This window comes from Marmota flaviventris, chromosome 15 (genome assembly GCF_047511675.1).
Source record: "Marmota flaviventris isolate mMarFla1 chromosome 15, mMarFla1.hap1, whole genome shotgun sequence".
In the NCBI taxonomy this organism is placed as follows: domain Eukaryota; kingdom Metazoa; phylum Chordata; class Mammalia; order Rodentia; family Sciuridae; genus Marmota; species Marmota flaviventris.
In genome coordinates, this window is record NC_092512.1 from 69,246,304 (window position 1) to 69,272,059 (window position 25,756).

Consider the following 25,756-nt stretch of genomic DNA (forward strand, 5'->3'; position numbering starts at 1 on the left):
AGTAAATTATCTTTATTAAATTAAATAAATTATCTTTTCATTTATTTTCCAAGATAAATTTCAGGATATGCATGCTTTTTAATATATTTGTTTCAAAATATTCTTTTCCTCATCCATATATTTTTGTTCTTTAATCCCAAGTTAAAAATCAAGAAATTTAAGGAGTTGTGGGCCTGATGTGGCTCAAGCGGTAGTGCGCTCACCTGGCATGTGTGCAGCCTGGGTTCGATCCTCAGCACCACATACAAACAAAGATGTTGTGTCCGCTGAAAACTAAAAAATAAATATTAAAACTCTCTCTCTCTCTCTCTCTCAAAAAAAAGAAAAGAAAAGAAAAAGAAATTTAAGGAGTTGTGGGCCTGATGTGGCTCAAGCGGTAGTGCGCTCACCTGGCATGTGTGCAGCCTGGGTTCGATCCTCAGCACCACATACAAACAAAGATGTTGTGTCCGCTGAAAACTAAAAAATAAATATTAAAACTCTCTCTCTCAAAAAAAAAAAAAGAAAAGAAAAGAAAAAGAAATTTAAGGAGTTGTAACAGGGGTCCACTTCATTCTTTGAACATGACCCTACTTGCTCTTCCACTCAGTTTATTTTAAAACTTTCATGGATTTTTGTGGAGTTTTGTTGTTGTTGTTTTGTTTTGTTTTTGTTTTCCCTTTCTCTTCTCCCTCTCCCTCCCTAATCTTGAGGGAAGCAGGATTATCCTTCTTCCCATTCTAGGCAGAATTATCTGTCCTTAAGCATATACACCACAGGAATGAATTTAGACTTCAGGACTGATGCCAGAAGACTTAAGAAAGGAGTATCTCTTAAGGCTACAAATGAATTGTTCCTGACAGGACACAACTGGAATGTAGCCTTTGAATCACCTCTTTAAATGCCCTCTGTTTCCCCTAACAGCCCCTCACTGCCTCTGGGAAGAGTTTACTCTTTGTTCTTTGCTTGCAAAGCAATAAAACTTTTTCTTTTTTTCTAAACCTTGTCCTCATTTTTGGATTGACATTGAGAACAAGAACTGAGCTTCTAGTAACTGAGTTTTTTTTTTTTTTTTAATTTTTTTATTTGTTTTAATTAGCTGTACTTGACAGTAGAATGTATTTACATACTTTGACATATCATACATAGATGGGATATAATTTCTTATTTTTCTGAGTGTACATGTTGCAGAATCATATTGGTCATGTAGTCACATACATACATACAGTAATAATGTCTGTTTCATTCAGCTATCTTTCTTATCCCCATTTCCCCTCCTATCTCTTCCCTCTATCTAATCTAAGGTAACATTATTCTTCCCTAGTGCCCCCCCACCCCGCCTTATTGTGAATTCGCATCCACATATTAGAGAAAACATTCAGCCTTTGGTTTTGTAGGATTGACTTATTTTGCTTAGCATGATATTCTCCAACTCCAACCATTTACTGGCAAATGCCATAATTTTACTCCTTTTTAAAGCTGAGTAATATTCCATTGAGTATATATACCACATTTTCTTTATCCATTTGTCTATTGAGGGACACCTTGGTTGGTTCCATAGTCTAGCCATTGTGAATTGAGCTGCTATAAACATTGATGTAGCTACATCACTATAGTACGCAGATTTTAAGTCCTTTAGTATAAACTAAGGAGTGGGATAGCTGGGACAAATGGTGGTTCCATTCCCAAGTTTCTGAGGAATCTCCATACTACTTTCTGTAGTGGTTGCACCAATTTACAGTCCCACCAGCAATGTATGAGTGTACCTTTTTCACCACATCCTCACCAACATTTATTGTTTCCTGTATTCTTGATGATTGCCATTCTGACAGGAGTGAAATGAAATGTTAGAGTAGTTTTGATTTGTATTTTTCTAATTACTAGAGATGTTGAACACTTTTTCATATACTTGTTGATCGATTATATTTCTTTTGTGAAGTGTCTATTCAGTTCCTTAGCCCATTTATTGATGGGGTTATTTGTGGGGTTTTTTTTTTTTTGGTGTTTTTTGAGTTCTTTATATATATCCTAGAGATTAGTGGTCTATCTGTGCGTGTGCTAAAAATTTGCTCCCATTCTGTAGGCTATCTCCTTATTTTATTGTTTCCTTTGCTGAGAAGAAGCTCTTTAATTCAATCCATCTCATTTATTAATTCTTGATTTTACTTCTTGCACTTTAGGAGTCTTGTTAAGGAAGTCAGATCCTAGGCCAATGTGGAGAAGATTTGGCCCTGTTTTTTCTTCTATTAGGCGCAGGGTCTCTGTTCTAATGCCTAAGTCTTTGATCCACTTTGAGTTGAATCTTGTGCAGGGTGAGAGATAGAGGTCTAATTTTATTTTGTTACAAATGGATTTCCAGTTTTGCCAGCTTTTGTTGTTGTTGTTGCTGTTTAATAGGCTATCTTTTCTCCAGTGAATATTTTTGGCACTTTTTTCTAATATGACATAACCATATTTATGTGGGTTTATCTCTGTGTCCTCTATTCTGTACTATTGGTCTACAAGTCTATATTGGTGCCAATACCATGCCTTTTTTATTACTATAGCTCTGTAGTTTTATTTAAGGTCTGGTGTTCTATTCCTCCTACTTCACTTTTCTTGCTAAGGATTGCTTTAGCTATTCTGGGCCTCTTATTTTTCCAAATAAGTTTCATGATTGCTTTTTCTATTTCTGTGAAGAATGTCATTGGGATTTTAATAGGAATTGCATTAAATCTGTATAACACTTTTGGTAGTATGGCCATTTTGACAAAATTAACTCTGCCTATCCAGGAGCGTGGGAGATCTTTCCATCTTCTGAGGTTTTCTTCAATTTCTTTCTTTAGTGTTCTGTAGTTTTCCTTGTAGAGATCTTTCACTTTTTTTGTTAGATTGATTCCCAGGTATTTTATTTGTTTTGAGGCTGTTGTGAATGGGGTAGTTTTCCTAATTTCTCTTTCAGTGGATTCATCACTAATGTATAGGAATGTATTTGATTTATAGCTGTTGGTGTATATGCTGATACTTTGCTGAATTCATTTATTAGTTCTAGAAGTTTTCTGGTGGAATTTTTTTGATCTTTAGATCAAATCATGTCATCAGCAAATAGTGATAGTTTGAGTTCTTCTTTACATATTTGTATCCCTTTAATTTGTTTCTTTTGTCTAATTGCTCTGGCTAGAGTTTCAAGGATGATATTGAATAGAAGTGGTAAAAGAGGACATCCTTGTCTTGTTCCAGTTTTTAGCAGGAATAATTTAAATTTTTCTCCATTTAGAATGATGCTGGCCTTGGGTTTAGCATATATAGCTTTTAGAATATTGAGGTATGTTCCTACTATCCCTAGTTTTTCTAATGTTTTGAACATGAAGGGATGCTATATTTTGTCAAATACTTTTCTGCATCTATTGAGATGATCATATGATTCTTGTTTTGAAGTCTATTAATATGATGAATTATGTTTATTGATTTCTGTATGTTGAACCAACCCTGTATCCCTGGGATGAATCCCACTTGATCGTGCTGCACTATCTTTTTAATATGTTTTTGTATGTGAGTTGTCAGAATTTTATTGAGAATTTTTGCGTCTGTGTTCATCAGGGATATTTGTCTGAAATTTTCTTTCCTTGATGTGTCTTTGTGTGGTTTTGGTATCAGGGTTATATTAGCCTCATAGAATGAGTTTGGAAGTTTCCCTCCTTTTCTATTTCATGGAATACTTTGAGGAGTATTGGTGTTAATTCTTCTTTGAAAGTCTTGTAGAACTCGGCTGAGAATCCATCTGATTCTGGGCTTTTCTTGGTTGGTAGGCTTTTGATGGTATTTTCTATTTCATTACTTGAAATTGATTTATTTAAATCATGAATGACCTCCTCATTCAGTTTGGGTAGATCATATGTCTCTAGAAATTTTTTGATGTCTTTGATATTTTCTATTTTTATTAGAGTATAACTTTTCAAAATAGTTTCTAATTTTCTTCTGTATTTCAGATGTGTCCATTGTGATATTTCCTTCTTCATTTTGTATTTTAGTAATTTGAGTTTTCTTTTTCTCTTTGTTAGCATGGCCAAGGGGTTATCTATTTTTATTTTTTCAAAGAACCATCTTTTTGTTTTGTCTGTTTCAGTTGTTTCTTTTGTTTCAATTTCATTAATTTCAGCTCTTATTTTAATTATTTCCCATATTCTGCTTTTGGTGTTGATTTGTTCTTCTTTTTCTAGGGCTTTGAGATGTAGTGTTAGGTCATTTATTTGTTGACTTTTTATTCTTTTAATGAATGCTCTCACTGCAATAAACTCTCCTCTTAGTATTGCCTTTGTAGTGTCCGAGAGATTTTGAAATGTTGTATCAGTGTTCTCCTTTACCTCTAAGAATTTTTTATTTCATCCTTGATTTCTTCTACTATTCATTCATCATTGAATTGTGTATTATTTAGTCTCCATTTGTTACAGTAGCTTCGATTTTTTTTTTTAATTTTATCATTGATTTCTAATCCATTCCATTTGGTCTGATAGAATGCAGGGTATTATCATGTTTGTTTTTTTGTATTTACTAAGAGTTGCTTTGTGGCATAAGATATGGTCTGTTTTAGAGAAGGAGCCATGAGCTGCTGAGAAAAAAGTATATTTGCTCATTGATGGGTGAAATATTCTATGTATGTCAAGTCTAAATTATTAATTGTATTATTTAGTTGTATAGTTTCTTTATATAGTTTTTGTTTGGAAGATCTGTCCAGTGGTGAAAGAGGTGTGTTAAAGTGACCCAGTATTATTTTATTGTGGTCTATTTGACTCTTGAAATTGAGAAGGGTTTGTGTGATGTACCTAGATGCTCCATTGTTTGGGGCATAAATATTTATAATTGTTATATCCTGCTTATATATACTTCCCTTAAGGAGTATGAAATGCCCTTCTTTGTCTCTTTGATTAACTTTGGTTTGAAATCTACTTTATCTGAAATGAGAATGGAAACCCCTGCTTGTTTACGTAATCCATATGAGTGATAAGTTTTTTCCCATCCTTTCACCTTCAGCCTGTGGACGTCTTTGCCCAGGAGGTGAGTCTCTTGAAGACAGCATATTTATTATTTGGTCTTGCTTTTTAATCAATCTGCCAGTCTATGTCTTTTGATAAGTTTAGGCTGTTAACATTCAAGGTTATTTTTGAGATATGATTTATATTCCCTGTCATTTTGATTTATTGCTGGCTTTTGATTTGTCTTAGTTTCTCATTTGGTTGAATGTCCCTTTAGTGTATATCCTCCCTTTGCTGGCTTTCACTTTTTTTTTTAACTTCATCCTTATGGAATATTTTGCTGAGAATGCTCGGTAGTGTAGGCTTTCTAGTTGTGAATTCTTTTAATTTTTTTTTTTTATCATGGAAGGTTTTAATTTCATCTTCAAATCTAAAACTTAATTTTTCTGGATATTAAATTCTCTCGGTTGACACCCGTTTTCTTTCAGAGCTTGAAATATATTATTCCAGGACTTCCTAGCTTTGAGGGTCTGGACTGAGAAATCAGTTGAGATCTGAATTTGTTTCCCCTATATGTAATTTTATTTTTTTTCTCAAAAAAATAAAATAAAATAAAATTACATATAGGGGAAACAAATTTTTTTTCTCACAGCCTTTAAGATTTCATCTTTATTCTCTGTGTTAGTCATTCTCATTATAATGTGTTTTTGTGTGGGTCTGCTATAATTTTGTACATTTGGGGTCCTGTAAGCCTCTTGTATTTGATTTTCCATCCCATTCTTTAGGATTGGGAAATTTTCTGCTATTATATCATTGAAAAGATTGTGCATTCTTTTGGTTTGTATCTCTGCTCCTTCCTCTATTTCAGTAACTCTTAAATTTTGTCTTTTCTTGTTATCCCATAATTCTTGGATATTCTGTTCATGGTTTTTTTAGCATCTTCTCCCCATGTTCATTTCTACTTTCAAGGTTATATATGTTGTCTTCATTGTCTGAAGTTCTGTCTTCCAAGTGGTCTAATCTATTGGTGATGCTTTCTATTGAATTTATAATTTGGTTTACTGATTCCTTTATTTCCAGGATTTCTGCTTGTTGTTTTTTTTTTCCCACGATCTCTCTTTATTGAAATAGTCTTTCACTTCCTGTATTTTTTCTTTGATTTCACTCCTTATACTATCCTTTACTTCACATATCAGTTTAACTATATACAATCTGAACTCCTTGGATATTTCTTCTACTGTGTTATCAGTGGCTTCTGTTGTTGAAGCATCTTGGTTTGTTTGGGGTGCTTTATTCCCTTGATTTTTCATGTGTTAGTGTTTTCCCATGTAAAAGTATGGATCTAAGGCAGGATAAATTCTACCCTGTAGACCTATAGTGTCCCTAAAGGTTTCCAGTGCTTCACCTTTACTGGTAAGACTAATATCAACAGCACCCAATGAACACCTAATAGCTCCCTCTAAGGCGTCTACTGCTTTCTCATATTAAATCAAAATGATGAGTTCAATAGCTATCTACAGTACAAAAAGTATATTTGTTAAAAAGATTTACAATTTCAAATGGTGGATGAGAGAAGAGAGGTAGTGTAGTATGCAATATTCACAAGGAAGGAAGAGAGAAGCTAGAAGTAAAAATTCACAGGAAGAGTCGGAGAGGAGCCAACGAGTGATTGGCTGTTGGTTGGAGAAAAGTTGGAAAGAAAATCCAAGAAAATAGACAAAGAGGAGAAAAAATCAGACATAAGAATACAACAAAAATGCAAAACACCAATCATATATCATTGACCTCCACACTCTGATGCATAAAAAACATCCTGTCCCAAATATGCTAGAGAGATTAGTGAATCAAAAAATAAAATAAAATAACTTGCTGGAAAGTCAAACTGTCTCTGTCAGTGTTCAACAGTTTCTCAGCCCTGTCTCTGACATCTCTTCAGATCACCAAACCCAGATCAGCCCTCGAAAACCCAGTCTCTATTCCACCGATCTGGGCTTCAGATACCTCAGGATTGGCCACGGTGCAGTCTCAAGATCTCAGTGCAGCTCCTACTTGCAGAGAGACCACCAGGGATACACTCATGCAAAGGAGCAACCCTGAGATGCAGCAGCAAGACAATGGCCACCAGCACTCTCAGCAGGAAAACCCCAGACTCCTCCAAACCTGTAGGCACCCCCACACTGGACCTGCGGGTCCCAGCTGGAGTCCCCAGACAGAGGCTCTTATTGTGATAAACTTGCTGGCACCCAGGCCCCAGGCCCTGGCTGGTGTCCCCAAAGGGTACAGGCATATGCAACCAAACCTGGGGACTCCCCTGAAGCAGTCCTCTAGGCAGCAGTGGTGGCGGTAGTTGTTGGCAGTTGGCAGTGAGTTAACAGTAGCAGTAGCTACAACTGCAGCTTGTGGAGGCAGTATCTCCAGGCGATCTCCAAGAGTCAGCATCCGTATCGGCTTCAGTTGCATCCAGGGCAGTGGTTTCTTCTGTAGCAGCAGCACCCAAAATAACACCTCTAGGGGATCTCAGGCTGGCAGCAGCAGTGCAGGCTGCTGATGGACAGGAGACCTCCAGTTCAGGGGCATGACCACAGAGGAAGCGACGGAATTCTTGTCTGAGGTAAAGGAGGCCATGCCTAGAGAAGAGACCTCCAGGCACAGCAGTGGCTTCTGCAGCAGCCCACAAAGGTGACTTCAGGCTTACTGCAGCGGAATCAGAGGCAGCAATGTCGGTAGCAGTGCAGGGAGCCAGTAACTGAGTTTTTAAAAATATATTTTCAACACTATCACATTAACAAAATACAGACAATATAGCATTATGACAGCATTGCTGTATGACAGTCATTTAAAAACATTCCTGCATTTAGCACAAATTGGTCACTTGTTTTTTTCTTAACTTTGTTCCCCCTTCACTAAATTTCTTCAGAAGATAAGTGGTTTCTAATGCTTAGAATCTAAAAATGTTTTTTAACATGTTAGGATGAATCAAATTTTAAAAATTAAACTATAAAATAAAAATTGGATGAAGTTAAATAGTTCAGAGTTTGTCATACAGTGATGTAACTGTGATCCTTTTCATGAAGACCTGTAGTGGAAATGTTAGAAATCACCCATGTGTTTTTAACACCAAAGGTGATTTTTTTTTTTTTTTTTTTAGGTAAGGAATAGTTTGATAACATTTTGGTGTCTGGTGAAGGACTTTCTCTATTTATAATTTACAGCTTACCAGCCATGCAACAGAATGGAGTCCCAACCACCTGGGAGAGGATGCAGTGGTATCTTTCGCTGACGTTGGATGGGTAGCCACAGAAGAAGGAGAGTGTTCAACAAGACTAAGGTTAGTTTGGAAGGCTGTCAGAGCTGAGATACAATGTCTGTTATTTAAAATAATATCCTTTAAAGATGATACATTTGAATACTGTCTTTTAGTCGCCTCATTTGATCTCTAGTAACTAACTCTACTCTTTTTCTTGAGCAGTCTTCATTTTTGTTCAGTTTTAATACTCATCTAGTATAAATTCTCAGGGACATATAATTGTATCCTAAATTCTTGTGAATCCCTGCCTTTTAGAAGTTTATATTCTTGTATGAGAGACCAGAAAGAACTATCATAAATTTGTTTACATAAGTACAGTGATTATAATGGTCTTATTGAGGCAGAGGGATCAGTATGGGCCATAGTAGAGAATTTGTGTACTAAGAGAATGTTTCCTAAAAATTGTTGAGTCAAGAAGAGTTGTGATTCAAAGGAAACAGTATATAAGAGTTAGAGAGGTGTGTCTATTTATTTGAAAGAGCCTGAATAAAATATTGACTGTTTTTGGTGATGGGGATTTAACCCAGGGGCACTTTACCACTGAGCTACATCCTCAGCCCTTTTTATTTTTTAAACAGGATCTTGCTAAGCTGCTTAGGGCCTCACTGAATTGCTGAGGCTGGCCTCAAACTTGTGATCCTCCTGCTTTCAGCCTCCCAAGTCACTGGGATTATACCCATGCACCATTCCATCTGGCCATATGCTCTTCACTCTTTAATTAGGCAGGCATCAGAAATAAGTCCTTGCATTCAAGGAATATTTGGTATGTTAGAGGAGATTAAGAAAAGAGTTCAATAATACTGATACTATAAAATGTACTAAGCAGTTACGGAAGGCAGCTGGACTGTAGGATGAGAGAGGTTTGGCAAGGCTTCTCAGAAGGGGATACTAGAGTTGACTAATGAGGAATTAGCAGGAGCCTTCCCAGTTTATTGATTTTATAAGTAACATTGACATTCTTTGGAAGAATCATTATGATTAATAATCTTGCCTAAGATAATTAATTTGTTCTGTATGATAGTATCTTAAGGAGAATGTGTAGTCTTTGGTTATATACACAATATAACATTTTTGTACTGAAAAGAATAAAAAATTAAAGATTATAATCTGTGAGTCCTCAAGTAGACATATTTTCATCAAGTATTTGATTGCTTTTGGAGTAGAAGAACATTAAGAAATACTGAAATATTTCAAGTTTACTTCAGTTTGCTCATTCTGTAATAATAATTTATAATTATGTCTAATTCTTCAAACCCAATATTAAATAATTTTTTTTCTTGCAGTGCTGGGTATGAGCCCAAGGCCTTGTGTGCTAGGCATGTGTTCTACCACTGAGCTACACCCCCAACCAAAATGAAATTTTTTAAGATTCATAATGCTTAAAAGTATTGCAAGTAACTCTTCCTTACACCAGGATGCTTGTAATCTAATGAGGAAGATGAGCATATAGTTGGCCCTTGCCCTTCAGTATTCTAGGGCTATCCCCCTGCATTTCCAAAATCTATGGGTATGTAATCCTTTGTGTAACATGGCATAGTATTTGCATATAACATAGTATTTGCACATCCTCCTGATTACTTTAAATCTACATTACTTATAACACCTAATACAATGTAAATGCTATTAAATAGTTTAGGGAATTAATGACAAGAAAACAGTCTATACACATTTAGTACAGACATAATTAAAAGTGTACATATTTTTCATTTGTGTTTGCTGAATCCATAAATGTGGGACCTATGGATACAGAGGGCTAACTTTATTTATAAAAATCTATAGTATAAAGATAGTGAATAATGTGAGACTGCAGACTTTACTAAAGCTCTCCAGTTTAATTTTTCAAATTTGAATAATAGCTGCAAATGAAATGTGCTGTTTTTAAGAGAGTATCAGAAAAGACCCTAGCCTGATCCCAACTTCATAGAAGATGGCAAGGATTTAAAAGACTCTAAAGGAAGTGACCTGGGAAGCAGGCAGGCTGGCTCACTTTAGCTCTTAGGTGGAGAATAGACCAGGGCACTCAATGGATCAGAGTAAGACAATTTCCTACTCATAGCACATCAAGCAGCAGGTGTTACTTGTTTCTTTTCTAATCCTAATTATTTGATCTGAGACATTAACTGATAATTTATAGGCATAAGTGGAAGGAAAAAACCTGCATTTAGTGGCAAAATGTTATTCCCAATAAATACACTTTTCAGAAGATTTAACTTTTAAAATTAAAAAAAAAAAAAAAAAAAAAACACAGAAGGCTTGTGTTGAACAGAGCCTAGAGCAGCTAAATGTGGAAATTACCACTCATCTTCTGGTCTATAGCCTCTCAACACTCTTGTCTCTACCCCTCTACTGTCTATCCTCTTGTGGATTACCTCCTGCTGTCAACTTGGCTAGTTGTCTTAATCCAGCCACTTGCCCACTTGAAAAGATTAGTCATTTTCTACCCAAGGAGAAGGAACTAAATTATTAATCAGCTTTTTTTCTCCCTGGATTCTAACACAATAATATATTTTTATACATTTCTTGATTGCTTTCTAACCTAAAAGATGAAGAAAGATCATTAAAAAACATTTTGGGAATACCACCTATTTAGGACACTGAGAAAATTTAAGACTATCTCATATTTTGAGTTTCCATCATTGTGAGATAAGGGAAAGGACCCTAGAGGTATATTAGGTTTAACCTAGACTTTTCTTTGCAATGGTCAATGGAGTTAAAAAGACCTTTGTATTTATGTAAATTGTGCTCAAAAAGTGGTTTCTTTAGATGCCAACATTGGAAAAACTAAGAGAATTCCAGTGCAGTGTAACTCTAAATAAAAGCCTGTGCTCTTCTACCTTTGAGCATTTTGGAGCCAAAATCAATTAAGCAAAAAAGATGGATATCTCATCAGCAGAAGTTGGTATGTCGAAAATTGTTTAAAGAAACAAAAGAAACATCACCCTGGCTGATTGTTTACTGCTGTGGAGACACCCATACTTGATGTCCCTTTTTGTTGTTTTTACATTTGTTTTTTGTTTCTTAAAATTTCAATAGACGGGAAAAACAAAACATTAAATTTACTTATAGTGATCATGGGGAGAACTTGAAGTTGATATCTTAATCCAGTATATCATATTATCTTGTTCTAATTCTGGATATTGAGAAATAAATCTTTGCAGAATTTGAAGTTTGGCTTACTTGAATGATACTATTTTAAAACGTGAGGATTTAATACTTTTGAATTTCTTAATTTCTAGGAGAATATTAGGTGGGGATATAATCTGCCAAAGTGACTATTAATTTTTTGAATAAACAGTAAAATCATGTTTAGTTTACTAGTATTAAAGGTTCCAAAATTTATTTTCTGATTATAGGCTGTAGGAAATCTCTGCACTCTGCACTTGTTCATAATACAAAAACAAACCATCATCCTCTTTTCCATTCACAGACATAGGTACGAATATATTCATTCTTTCAGATAGGTTTTGGCAAACAAAGCAACCACTTTTGTGGAAATGGGAAGACAGTAGAGATAGAAATACATCTTTGTTCATGAGTTTTTTTCCTCTCTTCTTGGTTGCATTTCCTTCTGTTGTCCCTACGAGATGCTCCTCATGCCTGGGACCATTGGTGGTGGTACCTATCCTTTTTGTCCTGAGGACACTGCTTCCAAACGCTTTCTCTAAAATCACTTTCAGTTTCTGGTGCCGTTTCCTTCCCTTCTTCCTCCACTACAGTTTTGAACAAGTGGGCTACTTTAATTCTTTGTTTATTTGAGATCTATATTTTTTCAAGATCTTTTCATGAGGCTAGAATTCTTTTACTCTCACTATCCTACCTACTAGCACTTTTCCCTAGTTCTTTGAAAAAAGTAATTCAAAAAATCTTTATTGTTTTATTAAAAACAAAACATTATATATTCTTAGTGTAAAAAACTAAGTTTTTAATATGTAGGGCTGAATTAACACTTCAGTGTCTTTAATAGAAGAATAGCAATGTTGTTAGCCTGAGAATCTTCATAAACCTCAGCTCCAGTATTGATTCTTTTTTTTTTTTTTAATTTTTTATTGTTGGCTGTTCAAAACATTACATAGTTCTTGATATATCATATTTCACAATTTGATTCAAGTGGGTTATGAGCTCCCATTTTTACCCCATATACAGATTGCAGAATCACATCAGTTACACATCCATTGATTTACATATTGCCATACTAGTGTCTGTTGTATTCTGCTGCCTTTCCAGTATTGATTCTTGATGCACTAGCTGAGTGATACTGACTGACTCTTGTGTCCTTATCAAGCCTGTCTAAAGAAGCGCCTCCACCATAGCTCTAATATAATATCTGATCCATGGACTTTAGATTAAATGTAGTGATAGAGAGGGAAGCTCCAGCCCTGTGTCTGATAGCAAAGGTTTCACTCAGTGTTAGTTTCCTCTGTCTCCCAATAACTTTCAAGCACAGGAAACTTTCCCCAGATGATACTGCACTAGGGCCTTGGCTTACTACTCTTTTGAGGTACCTGTGAACTATGATTACTATGTTCATATGAAGAATTTTGGCATTATAGAATTTCCAGAATGTCAAAAGATAGGATGCAGTTTTCTGAGCTGATAGGTTTTGCTGGGTGGATATAAACAAGAAGTTAGAGAAGGACTGTTTTTTGTTTTGTTTTGTTTTTTGTTGTTGTTTGTTTGTTTGGGTTTGTTTTGTTTTGGTTTGGTTTTTTTAGTTATAGATAGATAAAACTCAGTGCCTCACATGTGTGAGGTGAGTGCTTTACCACTAAGATGCAACCCCATCCCCTAGAACTATTTTTTTAAAGAGAAGGAATTTAAGACAGAAAAGGGCTTAAAGGGGAAATGTATGTCAGGTATACCTAATTGTAGAAAACAGGAAGAAATGGATACTTTTGTATACTTTGACATTTGAGAAACCCCAAAAGACTTCCATTTGGAACTATTAGAGTGAGTACATTAAAAAAATATTTTACACCCAAATGAAAATGAGACCATCCATATAGGTGATTCATAGATTCAATTATGATTCTTTTCTCTCCTTTTCAGTTTCTGTTTGCCATATTTCATCTGTCCTTTCACTGTATGTCTTGCAATTTGATGTGTTCATCCTATATAGGAAACACTAATATTGATATGAAGAAGCCAGTACCCTGGGAAAAGGCTAATGGATTACTGATTTGATTTTGCAGTTAAATATAATAATTTTCCATTTTGAAGAACATTGAAACATCTCTTAGTTTAAGTAAAAACAAAACATGAATTAGTAAAACTTTGGTGGAATCCAGTGCCTCTTGATAGTGTTAGTTTGTACATATTCTATAGAGATTAAGAAGAATGAATAAGAAATCTAGGCATGGCTACGTAAGATTGACAAGTGCTTTGCTGTTTTTAACACTTATGGAGGGGATTTATGTAAGATCAGTTTGAAGAGTTGTTCATCAGTGTTATGCCCTGATACTTTTGCTAATGGGTGGCAGTGGTTTTTCCTCCTCTTGAAAAGCCTGAGACAACTACTCCTATCTTGCTTGCAGGACAGAAGTCAGGTCAAAGCCACCCCTTCAAGATGACCTTCCTTTCTTCGAGAAGCCCCCAAGCAGGCATATTTCCTTACCAAGCCTGTCTCAAGAAGCGCCTCCACCAAAGAATGCAGTTCTGGCCAATGAGGAAGCCCTGCAGAAGATCTGTGCACTTGAAAATGAACTTGCTACTCTCAGAGCTCAGATTGCCAAAATCGTGACCCTGCAAGAGCAACAGAATCTCACTGCAGGTCTGTAAGTCCTACATTTGTTTGTTTTTCCTGGCAAATTGGAAATTTTGAATGCCACTAAATTTATGATTAGTAAGTAACAACTCTTGATGTTGTTTGAAAATCAAGTGTCAGTCCCCTGCCTTGCTTATTGCAGAACCAGGTTAAGTTTAGGTAGTTTTTTTGTGTGTGTTTTGAACAATCTTGATGCTATCAGGGAGGATGACTAGGAAACCTATTTGGAAAACATTGAAATCCACGCAGTTGAATTACTACTGTTTGAATCCTTCCCTTATGGGAAACTTAGCTGTCTGTAATAGTAACACCACCTCTGTTGGACATGAGGTCATTCTGTGGATTTCTGTCCAGTGAAAGGAACCTGGGTTTTTCTGCAGGACCTGGGTAGTCTAGGACTACTTTCACCTCCCTTTCATGCTTTAACATCAGCATAATAGTCCTATATTATTGAGTTACTATTCAAGCAAATACAGAAAAGATATGAAATGTCTTCACCACATAGCAGCTGCAAAGAATAGAATCTGACCTTGGGTCTTCTAACTCCTTGTCTAATACTGTTGGTTTAATTAGTGCGATGTTACTGCTTCTTTGGGGAAGAAACCATAGCCTTGAAATCCTAGCCTACTAACCTGTTGGCATATAGTGGTGGTTTTTCCCATGGCTGTTCCCAAGTCATGATCCAGGATTAATCAGCTCTGTTGAAAGAATAGGATAGTCAGATATCTTGCCTCTGAGCCTCTGTGCTTGTGCCATCTTGGAAATCTTATCCAACCTGGACATGATAGCATGAAGGAGCTCTGGGCACCGAGTGCTGGAGGGATAATGGGTGTTCCTTCAGTAAATTTTGCATAAGCATGTAACTTTTTAAAAACCTAAAGTTCTGCCTTTTAATTCTGTTAATTTTAAATTGTTTTCTTTTGCTTTACCTCCCTCTTCTGGCAAACTAGGAAAACTACTGTAAATTGTAGATAATTTTAGAGTTTAGATGTTCTACTTATAATCTGAATCTTTAGAGTAATTCTTTCCATCAGTGCTATTTCCTCAACCAGTAAACAACTCTCGATGTTCCAATTATGCAGATGAATTTTAGGTCCTTATTTTATAACTCTATAGTTCTTATTTTGAAATTTAAATATGACACTTTTTTTTTCTTCTGCTTGTTCAACAGTAATCTGTTCAACAGTAATTCTAAAACATGTCTTCTGTACATATTCTAGTCAATGCCATTTTTTGGTTTGTTTTTTGTTTTTCTGGTACTGGGGATTGAACCCAGGGGTGCTTACCCACTGAGCCACATCTCCAGCCCTTTTTATTATTTTTATATTTTGAGACAGGGTCTAGCTAAGTTGGTTAGGACCTTGCTAAGTTGCTAAGGCTGGCTTTGAACTTGCAATCCTTCTGCCTCAGCCTCCCAAGACACTAGGATTACAGTTATGCACCACTGAGCCCAGCCATAATGCAAGCTTTTAGCTCTAAGTGTCTTATATGAAAGTATACTTTAAATGAACCACAAATTTATCAAAGTGTTTTCCAATAGTTATAATAGTACTAAATTACCAAACTGTACATATTAAAAATAGAGGTGATTATGTGATACAGACTGCATTATATTTCTACTAAAAGTGATTATACATTGTGCTACAAACTTGAGCATTTTGATGTCACAGAAACATCCATTAAGTTAAATGGAACTTTTCCATCTGGAGAGTTTGAATTGAATGAGATAGTAGATCAGATTCAGGCATTTCTCAGGAAGTAACTGAAACTGCTTTTCTCCTTACACACTGAGATTCTTTTTAAAGATATTGTTTGTAGGAATACAAAAGTCCCTAACATACATTTGCTTTTAAAAACTATTATTTTCTTTATTACCAGCAGGATTAAGTTGTGTGGGTGTGTATGTGCATATTTTCCTCTTATTTCTTCAGTAGGTGACTTGGTTTCTGCCACATCTGTTACCACAGCCCCACCTCCTCCCTCCACGCCACCACCGCCACCACCGTTGCCTCCTCCTCCACCACCTCCACCAGGACTCCACCAAAGTAAATCTGCTATTGATCTGATTAAAGAACGAAGAGAGCAAAAAGCCAATGCTGGAAAGACTTTGGCTAAAAACAATCCAAAGAAATCTGACATGCCAAATATGCTAGAGATCCTTAAAGATATGAATAGTGTAAAACTTCGGTCAGTTAAGAGGTGAGAATACATGTACTTTTTTATTGATTTCCCATTTGTTAATATCATGTAAAACCAACACCACACTTCTTGAGGAATTTTGTTTGACTACCATGAATAGTTTTTAGTTAAAAAAAAAAAAAAAAAAATGGGTCCCAGTGACTCCTCCTATACCAGTAGCAGAATCAACTAATATTTCCAGGTGATTTTTTTAGTTTTCCCATTTAATATCACCCTTTTGTGTAATGTCTGTATTGTGACTATGTAGTCATTCATTCAGAAAAGGGTGTGTTGGGCTGGGAGTATAGTTCAGTTGGTAGAGTTCTTGCCTTGCATGCACACGGCCCCTGGGTTCAATCCCCAGTACCAAAAAAAAAAAAAAAAAAAAAAGATGTGTTATGTTCTTATACAGGTGGTTACTGTATACACATGGAAGATGGAACCCTAGTTTCTGAAGGAGAACACAGTATTCTGAAGATACCGAGTGACTCTTTATGGGACTCTCATGTACTTTTGTTCAGCCTTAATCTAGGTTTCCATATCACTGCTAGCAAAGTTTGTCAGTGCCATTATGGAGTAACTATGATGCTAGAGAAGAACTATTGGTCAGGCAAGGGCTGACACAGTACTTCCCGGAGGAATGACAGTGTATGAGCCTGTCCCCTTGGTTTCTGTTCACTTCTCTAAGGTCAGAGCAAGATGTAAAGCCCAAGCCAGTAGATGCTGCTGATCCTGCTGCCCTCATAGCAGAAGCTCTGAAAAAGAAATTTGCTTATCGATATCGAAGCAATAGCCAAGGAGAAATTGAAAAAGGAGTTCCAAAGTCTGAATCAGAGGCCACCTCAGAGAAAGCGTTGGTGAGTATTAGCCCATATTCTTTCTTATTACATGGCAGTTCACACCATGACTGAGTCCCTGCCATTGCCAATCATTCATCTGAGTCCTCTGCAAGATTCAATAGAATGTGACACAGGATTCTGTCCTTATCTACAAATAGATTGAAAGTAATTGGAAAAATGGTAATATATTTGTTTAGTATTTATATTTTTAATTTTTTTTACTATAAAAATGATAGTTGTTTATTTCGAAATATAAAACTTGTATAAGGGCATAAAGAAGAAAGCAAAAGTTAATCCTGTATCTCATGCTTAGCTATCTCTAATGTTAAATTTACCATACAGGGTTATATTTTTAAGCATAATGAAGTGAAATTCACTGTAATAAAATTGTTATGTTAGGGCAGTGCACATGTTGTGATACAGAAACTCAAAGCCAGATCATTTTTCTTAGTGAACCCTGTCACGTCTCTTTTGAATAGGGTGATACCTGAGGTGTGGACCCAGTTGTATATGGGTGCTGTATAATAGGTGGAGATGGAGCAGGTTTCATAGAAGCTCTTCGGTATTAATTTCTACATTCCCTTTATTTGTAATTGTCATGGGAATATGTACTCATTATTCCAGAGAGGCAGATATCAAATTATGGTATCCTTAAAACTCTGTCATTTAGACATTGCAAGGGAAAATTTGTGCTTCTTATTTTACTCAGAAGTAAACTTGCACTGAAGTAGGGTGTTGCTAATTATAGTTTTCCATTCTAGAAAGAAATTTGGCTAATTCTTTGTCTTTCATCCTGTTGCTGTGTCCTGTGTTTATAACAATGTTTAATTCATAAACGTTTTAACATTACTAGTATCTGCCTGGTTTTTCATGCAGAACATAACCCAGCCCTGTGATCCATGATGGGGGTGGGATATATTATTACTGTTATAAGAACTGATGTCTATCTTTATTCTTTTTCTTTCTTTTCCAGTTTGGGCCACATATGTTGAAGTCTACAGGAAAAATGAAGGCTTTAATTGAAAATGTTTCAAACTCCTAATGGACAATGAGCTGAAAAAAACTCCTGGTTCAGCTGGTTTGGGAGGGCTGAATTTGGCTAGTAGAAATCCAACACTATTTAGTAAATACCTGGCTTTAGTATTCAGTGGTGTACTTTTTAACCTAGAGGATTAAGCAATAATGGAAGCACCATAACTTTGTTTTGCTTTTATGAGATGGTCAGTTCTGGAGCCTCCTATAACATACTGAATTCTGACATGGTTTTCACATTTAGCCAGGATGTTGAAGCCTCCGATCTTGAAAACATTTGAAAGATTTCAGAACATAGAAAGGACATTTGTGGATTTTACTGTGCATTTTAAAATTCTTAACACTAATTTATCTGTACAAATGTTTTATATACATATATTTGGATATAAAACAGTTTAAAAAATTATCAGTGAATGACAATGAGGGTATTATTATCTTCATTTGTTTTCAGTGAGCATTTACTATTCAGTATGGGTCAGCTGGTATAATGTAAGTTGTTGGAATAAAATATTTGAGATTAGAATCTTCTTGCCTCTAATAGAACTTTTATCTTAGATTCTCTCTCACATTTTTGGAGTGGAGCTTTGAATAGGAACCAGTTGATGTTCACTGCTGCAATTCCATATGCTTTCCATTAGAGGGAAGTTGAGAACCAGGACGGCTGCTTGTACCTCATTGCATCCAATGCTGAGGAAACAAATGTACTTTTCAAGTGGTGACAGATTGAATTATTGAATTAAATCATTTAAATATAAACCAGATATGCCATCTTTCTTTATTTTCAGTTTAATAAATGGCATCATAAAAATGACTCATTGCTAAGTTGATAATACTTCTGGAAATGTCAGCATAATGGAGTTTAAAATTTTTTAATATTGGTCAAAATATTTATAATGAAACATTATTAAGTAGGACTATGACTTTCCTATATATTATTTATCATTGGTCAGAATGCTGTTCTGATGAATTAATATTATGCAATGTAATCCTTAGGTGTTATTAGAAAGTGGAAAACTGCCTTTCTCATCCAGGACTTATAAGGACTTGCTATAAGTGGTCATTTGTAAGTGCTCAATAAACTTTCATGATTTTCTATTTGTGATAAATTCAGCTAATAGTTAATGCCAGAATTTCTTACCATGAGTAAATATTTGAATTTTTTAAAATTTAAATCTAGTGAAGAGGGGCTGGGGATGTGGCTCAAGCAGTAGCGCGCTCGCCTGGCATGCGTGCGGCCCGGGTTCGATCCTCAGCACCACATACAAATAAAGATGTTGTGTCCGCCGAGAACTAAAATAAATAAATAAATAAGTATTTAAAAAAAAAAAAAAATAAATAAAATAAAATAAATCTAGTGAAGAAAAGTTATACTTCCTGGGAGGATTAGGAGATAAGTAGAAATATACTTTAAGTTATTAAAAATGTTTGTTGTTCTCCTAAATATTAACAAAAATTATTTGAGATAATTTACATAGTTTGGTTATTTGGCTTAGGTTTAAACTGTGGCATGCTGTTGATAGATATTGTTTCTAATTGTTTGATATGATTTAAAAATTCTGCCTTTTAAGAAATTCAGAAAATCCACTTGACACATATTTTGGGCTCCTAAGAAATTTATATTTGCATCAGTATTGAATTTTGGCTAGTGCTCCAATGTAAGGAAGTTACTATTTTAAAATAAAGCAAACTATTATTTCCCTTGTACAACAGTGCTTATATGTTTTTCTTTCATCTTTTTCAATAAATAAGGTTATTTTATAATGCACATGGTGCTTCTCTGTAGTAACTGCCTTTCTACATTTTTCAAGTGGAAATATACTCCTCAAAATGAACTGTATCACTTCTCATTCACTTTTTTTTTAAAAAAGGGATGTCATGGTTTAGATACAAGGTTAACCCCTAAAAGCTCATGTGTGAGAAAATGCAACAAAGTTTAGAGGTGAAATGATTGGGTTATGAGAGTCTTAACAATCAGTGGACTAATCCATTGATATGGATCAACTGAGTGGTAAATGTAGTCTGGAGGAGAGAGTCACTGAGGGCATGCTGTTAGAATTTATATTTTGTGCCTGATAAGCAGAGTTTTGTTTTGTTCTCTCTCTGTCTCCGCTTTTTGTTTGCCATGTCCTTAGCTTCTTTTCTTCTCCACACCTTTCCACCATGATGTTCTGCATCACCTCACGCCCAGAGCAATGGAGTCGGCCATCTGTGCAATGAGACATCTGAAACTGTGAACCCCAAATAAAGTTTTCCTCCTAAAATTGTTCTTGTCAGATCTTTGGTTGCAGCAGCAAAAAAAGCTGACTAAAATAGAAAGCTTAGTATTGACACTGGAAGGCACTCCCTGGAGGCACCCATGTTTCAAGGCTCTCAAACCCATACCTAGTATAGGATTAGTGAGATCTGTTTTCCTATCTTTTTGCCACACCCACTTTATTCAAGTTGCAATGCTCCCACCCAACATAATACCTTGAAGTCAGAACTTAATAATAGTTAAACTCTCTACATTTTATAGCTGAAGCTTACAAAGGTAAGTAACCTGGTATAATGTTTTAACTAGTCCAGTGAACCTCATAGACAAAAATTATGAGTCATCACTGGACTTGGAGCCTCATGTGATCCTGGCCATGTCACACTCTTTTTAAAAAAATGGGAATTGTACTCAGTAGCTCAAAAAAAAAAATTGAGGATTATGGGCTGAGGCTGGGGCTCAGTGGTAAAAGCACTTGTCTAGCATGTGTGAGGCACTTGGTTCGATCCTCAGCACCACATAAATAAAATAAAGTTATTGTGTCCATCTACAACTAAAACTGTGTGTACAAATTATATATATATATATATATATATATATATATATATATATATATATATATATATTTTTTTTTTTTTTTTTTTCATTGAGGATTAAATGGAATAATGATTTGGGGCACATTCTATGAATAGTAAAGGGCTAAATGAGTTATTACCACCATAGATTATTTTACATGAAATCTGTAGTTTCCAGTAGGATGACTTCTCTAGGACTAGGGGCCATCACCTGTAATAGGTGTTATTGTATGCATCTACTTGCACAGATTGGGATGGAAGGGATAGGACTATAATATTCCATCTTCTTGCCATGTCAAGAATTCCTATGAGTCTTTTTGTCTCAAGAGTGAAGAGGAAGACATGAAGTAATAAGTTACCAGAGACAAACACTTTGGAAAAAATATTGTTCTGATAACTTCTCCAAAAATAGTTCTCTGGGAATAGAACATGGCACAAGAAATTCTTTCAGGGTTCATCCAACAGAAGCAGCTCTGAGACTGCCAGGCTGAATGACAATCAGTTTCATAGTAAGACTGTTGCAATACTGCTCACAAACTCTCATTACAAGGACCTCTTGTTTTATAGGTTCATCCTTCTTCTGAGCGAATGTCTTGAATCTCTTAAGATTCTTCTTAGACTTCTCTTGGAAACCTTGTAACCTAGCTCTTCCTTGACCTTAATACTCTTTCTTGAAGACAGGATAATAAAAATAGCGTAACCAAGCAAGCACCCAGAAATCTTGCAGAGGTCCCTCTGGGGACTGTTGTCCTTAGTTCACTTCGTAAAGACTTAATGTTCCTACAGCTGGAACTTCTCACGTTTTTCTCTTTGGCAGCTTCTCCAGCCTCTTGAAAAGGTGAGATGACTCCTGTAAGATTAGCGTAGAACATGAGTGTCATTTAGATATTCTCAAGAGAGCAGTTGTTAAGATAACCCAAATAATGCTTCCTATTCCATACCAAATGCATGTCACACAGACATCCTTTTTCTTCACAACTGGAAAAGCCTTAATTTGGAAAGAAATCAAGGGTTTTTTACCAAAGGCACAAGGAACCACTATCATTGTTGCCTAATATGGCCATCCCTCCTCATTGGTCAGACATGCTTTTTATCAAAAGATGAAAGAAGATGAAACCAGAAACAGTTTCTGGTATCATCTTAAAGGTGAAAAACATGAGAACTTGAGTTCTGTCAGAAAGTCATTTTCAAATACTGGTGTTAGCAAGTGGGGTACAGTAGCACATGGGAGCTAATGGGGGAGGGATTCAAATTGATGGTCCTTGTCCTTCCCCTTTTGCAGGGCAGAATACCTAATAACGCATACACTGTGCCCAGGGACACGGCCTCAGTAGGTATTCTAATTAGATTCTTCCCCAGGAAGCTGAATAAGAAACCTAAGAGAGCAAGGTAGGTAGTACCAGGAGCTTAAATAAGGATACTAATGAGGTACAGCTATACCTATGAGGAATTTTATGCAACGATTTTGAGGAAATGACTTAGGAAGCATATTCATAGTAGCATTGATTCAGCACTCTCAAAAGTGTCAATACATGATTTTACTTTTAAACAAGACATTTTACAGGGTAGGAAATCACTCAAAAGATATGGTAACTTACCAAAGGAATCAAACCCAAGTCTTATAAGCTACAGAAATAATGCTTTTTAAAAATCATGTTATACTGCTACCTTAAACAGAGACTGCAAAAGAGAGAGCTGGAAGAGAAACAGTAGCCAAGAGTACGGGAGAAAGCAGCTCTGTCTCAGAATGATCACATCTCAGGTTCTGTTTCCTAAGGCATGGCCTTAGGAGTGATCTCCATTATTTTCATCCACATAAATCCTCATGATTAGAGCTCCCAGTTTCCTCCCGTTTAATCTGAGTCCCTGTGCCCTGTAATAGAAAAACCTAACCCTCATCTTGTGATGATTCTTAGGGGAAATCCCAGTTGTTTTCTAAAATAGTTCACCTAGTAATTTTTATAGTGTGTGTGGTGCAGGAAATTGATCATAGGGCCTTGCACATGCTAAACAAGTGTCCTATCACTGAGACATACCCCCAAGCTCTACACCTAGGAACTTTAAGGTTAGTTATTAAGTGCACGTGTAACATCCTCCCTTCATCCTTGTGTTGAAACCCTAACCTTTAAATAGGATGGTATTAGGAGTGGAACCGTTGGAGGTAATTAGGTCCCAGGGCAAAGACTTCATGATGGAATTGGTGGTCTTATAGAAGAGGGAGCTAGCCCTCTCTTGGCCACCTGAGGATGTAACCAGGAAGAAGGCCTTCACCAGAACCCAACCATTCTGGCACCCTGATTTTAGACTTCCACCCTCCAAAGCCATGAAAAATGAATACCTGTTGTTTTTAAGTCACCCCGTCTATGGTTCTTTTTGATAGCAACCTGAGCAAATTAAAACAAGTGCACTTCTTTATGGCATTTCCTTCAAAATTTATGTTGTGTGTGTATAAACAAATATGTAATTTTCATAAAATTCAGCTAAGGCAAAGGGACTTGTGATATCATTTGTTTCCTGATTTTTTTTTTTAGAGAATATAGCCCAATAAATGAAGAAATACAAATTTTATGTTAAAAAAAAATCTTAGATGCAGAGCTTAAAGATAAATACAAGATGGAATTCTTTTAATAGAGACTGGGATCAATGAATAGCTACAATAGACTAAGTCACTTTGTTTCAGTCTTAAATAATAGCCAGCAAGAAATCAAATACTAAAAACAGGGTTGTTTTTCTTCCTCTGCCAACCCACCAGACTAAGATTGGTTTCAGGACAACTTAAAAGTGTCAGTATAGATTTTAAGATGTAATTGATAAAAAAGAATTTTACTAAAAGTACATTGGATATTTAAAACTGTTTTAGAACCAAATGTGGAAGCCAAATGATTCAGATATTAACAGCTATACATAGGATTTACTAGAAATGATGTCATTTTCACCATCCATTCTCAACACTTTGCTCATTTTGAATGATATAGATAAACATGATAAACACTTCATACATTATTTTGTCACCCAAACACTTGGAGAACAGAGACCATGGTTTTCAATTTTAAAACCCCTTTTATTACATTCAGTGCCATGCTCTGTACACAACAGGAACTCAGATATTGCTTACCACATGACTTCAGCACAAACAGACTAGTTTCAGTATAATTTCTCTTAGTGATAATCTGATAGGTAAAAAGGGAACATTAATTCAACATTAATTTGTTCAACAAATATTTACTGATAGTCCAATTTATACCAGCCCTATGCTAAGCAGAGGAACCAGGAAGATAGAGACCCATTATATGCCCTTTGTCAATTCGCCCCCCACCTTTAGACCATGGACCCTTCAGGGTTTTTGAAATGACAGGTCATCTTTAGGACCTTGACAGGAAGTGGCTGCACATGTCTGTTCTACTATATTTTAAATGTATGTTGATGCTGTAGGGACTAGTATGCATATTTCCTTAAAAGCAATATTAATTCATATTAGTTATTATTGGTAATTGTGTCTTTTCTCAATCAGCAGGTACTGATAGGGAATTTAAACAAAGTTTATACATTAAAATATTTATAGATGTTTGGAGACACTGGAAACTTCTGATGTGAAAATTTTAAAGTTTTAAGAAAATAGAAAGCTTAATAAAAGCCAAGAAAGCATTGTGGAAAAAAGAGACCCTTTTTGGAATCTTGAAGGAGTTACTAGCACCTCTAACCTGTACACCAGGTACAAGGATATTTCCCGTGTTTGCAAAGGACATAAAATGTAATTGTTACTATTTATACAAAGAGGATCATTACAAACCATCACATTTACAGTGAGTACAAATACTGATCAGGAACCAATTTTTGTCGTTAAGCTGGGACTTGTCAAGATTTGCTTTCCAAGGTCCTTAATCCATAAAGAATAGATTCCCTCACCAGTGAAGTATTAGGCCAAGAGCCTGAAAGGGCTGTTACATGCTTAACAATTCTTTAAAGTCTCCTATTTTATCTTAAAAATTCATGTGGACTTTACATTGTTCCATATTTGCTTATTTTTAAAAAATGTGATCTTAATATTTGTATCCTCAAAATTTTCTACAAAATTCAATGTTCAAGGAACATATGCTCCATTTAAAAAGCAGGGCTATAAAAGGTGTTTCCCACATATACATAACAAAACATGACTTTTGAATGGATTTATTACACTGATAGGAAAATGGAAGCAACACCAAGGTGTCCCCCTGAGAATGTGGAAACTGTAAGCTAATCTTTTGAGTATTAAACTATAAGACAAACAATTGATCAGAGCAGAAGAAAGCACACACAGGTAGAACGGAGCCTAGGTAAGCTCAACTGAAACAATGTTGAAGGCAATGACATCTAATGGAGTTGCCAATCAGAAGCTAATGTGGAGAAGTAACTACTGGCAGAGAATCTCTAGCATCTTCCAGGGGAAGAGGGTACCCTGGTCCACAAACATGAATATCAGCAGGACTATCTCCATAAGGAGATGGAGGCATGAGGCAACTTGCTTCCCTTGCTCAGAATCCATGCTCACCAAGTGAACCGGCTGTTCATAATTTGGCTTCTCAAGAAGATTTGCCTAAAGGGAGAGAATGATTGATAGTTACATTTCTCATTTTGAATTAAAATATTGATAGTTTTTAAAAATATCAGTTACTGTGAGCTTGGTTAATGTGATTTTGCCATGAAATAGTTCTATTCTCCATGTGCTGACAAATGTCTGTAAGCTTCTACTCCGGACCTTTCAGACCCTGGACATACCGTATTTGCTAAGGTGATGCCACTAGTAAGAGTGGCCATTTGGCCTTCCCCTGGTAAAAATTCTGCTATCCTCAAAGGTCTGTGCTCATGCTGTTCAATATGTTAGCCACTAGCCACATGTGGGGAT

The 25,756-nt window shown here is 35.8% G+C and overlaps 2 protein-coding genes across 7 annotated transcripts in view; one reads left to right on the forward strand and one right to left on the reverse strand.

The window, feature by feature from the left end:
- The window catches only part of Mtfr1 (mitochondrial fission regulator 1), a 52,751-nt gene extending 32,442 nt beyond the window's left edge, over nucleotides 1-20,309 (forward strand). The window contains exons 2-7 of one of the 5 annotated variants that reach the window (XM_071602326.1): nucleotides 6,868-7,093; nucleotides 8,144-8,259; nucleotides 13,770-14,005; nucleotides 15,931-16,198; nucleotides 16,866-17,034; nucleotides 17,990-20,309. In XM_071602326.1, coding sequence (XP_071458427.1) covers nucleotides 6,868-7,093; nucleotides 8,144-8,259; nucleotides 13,770-14,005; nucleotides 15,931-16,198; nucleotides 16,866-17,034; nucleotides 17,990-18,058 — 1,084 coding nt within the window. In that variant the 3' untranslated portion in view covers nucleotides 18,059-20,309. The remainder of the gene's footprint in view (nucleotides 1-6,867; nucleotides 7,094-8,143; nucleotides 8,260-13,769; nucleotides 14,006-15,930; nucleotides 16,199-16,865; nucleotides 17,035-17,989) is intronic. The other 4 variants (XM_071602327.1, XM_071602328.1, XM_027932887.2 and 1 more) reach the window with 4 other exon arrangements.
- Nucleotides 20,310-21,241: 932 nt separating this feature from the next.
- The window catches only part of Pde7a (phosphodiesterase 7A), a 104,797-nt gene continuing 100,282 nt past the window's right edge, over nucleotides 21,242-25,756 (reverse strand). For both annotated transcript variants that reach the window (XR_003582382.2, XR_003582381.2), the window contains exon 14: nucleotides 21,242-25,447. The gene's annotated coding sequence lies outside the window, so the exon portion shown is untranslated. The remainder of the gene's footprint in view (nucleotides 25,448-25,756) is intronic.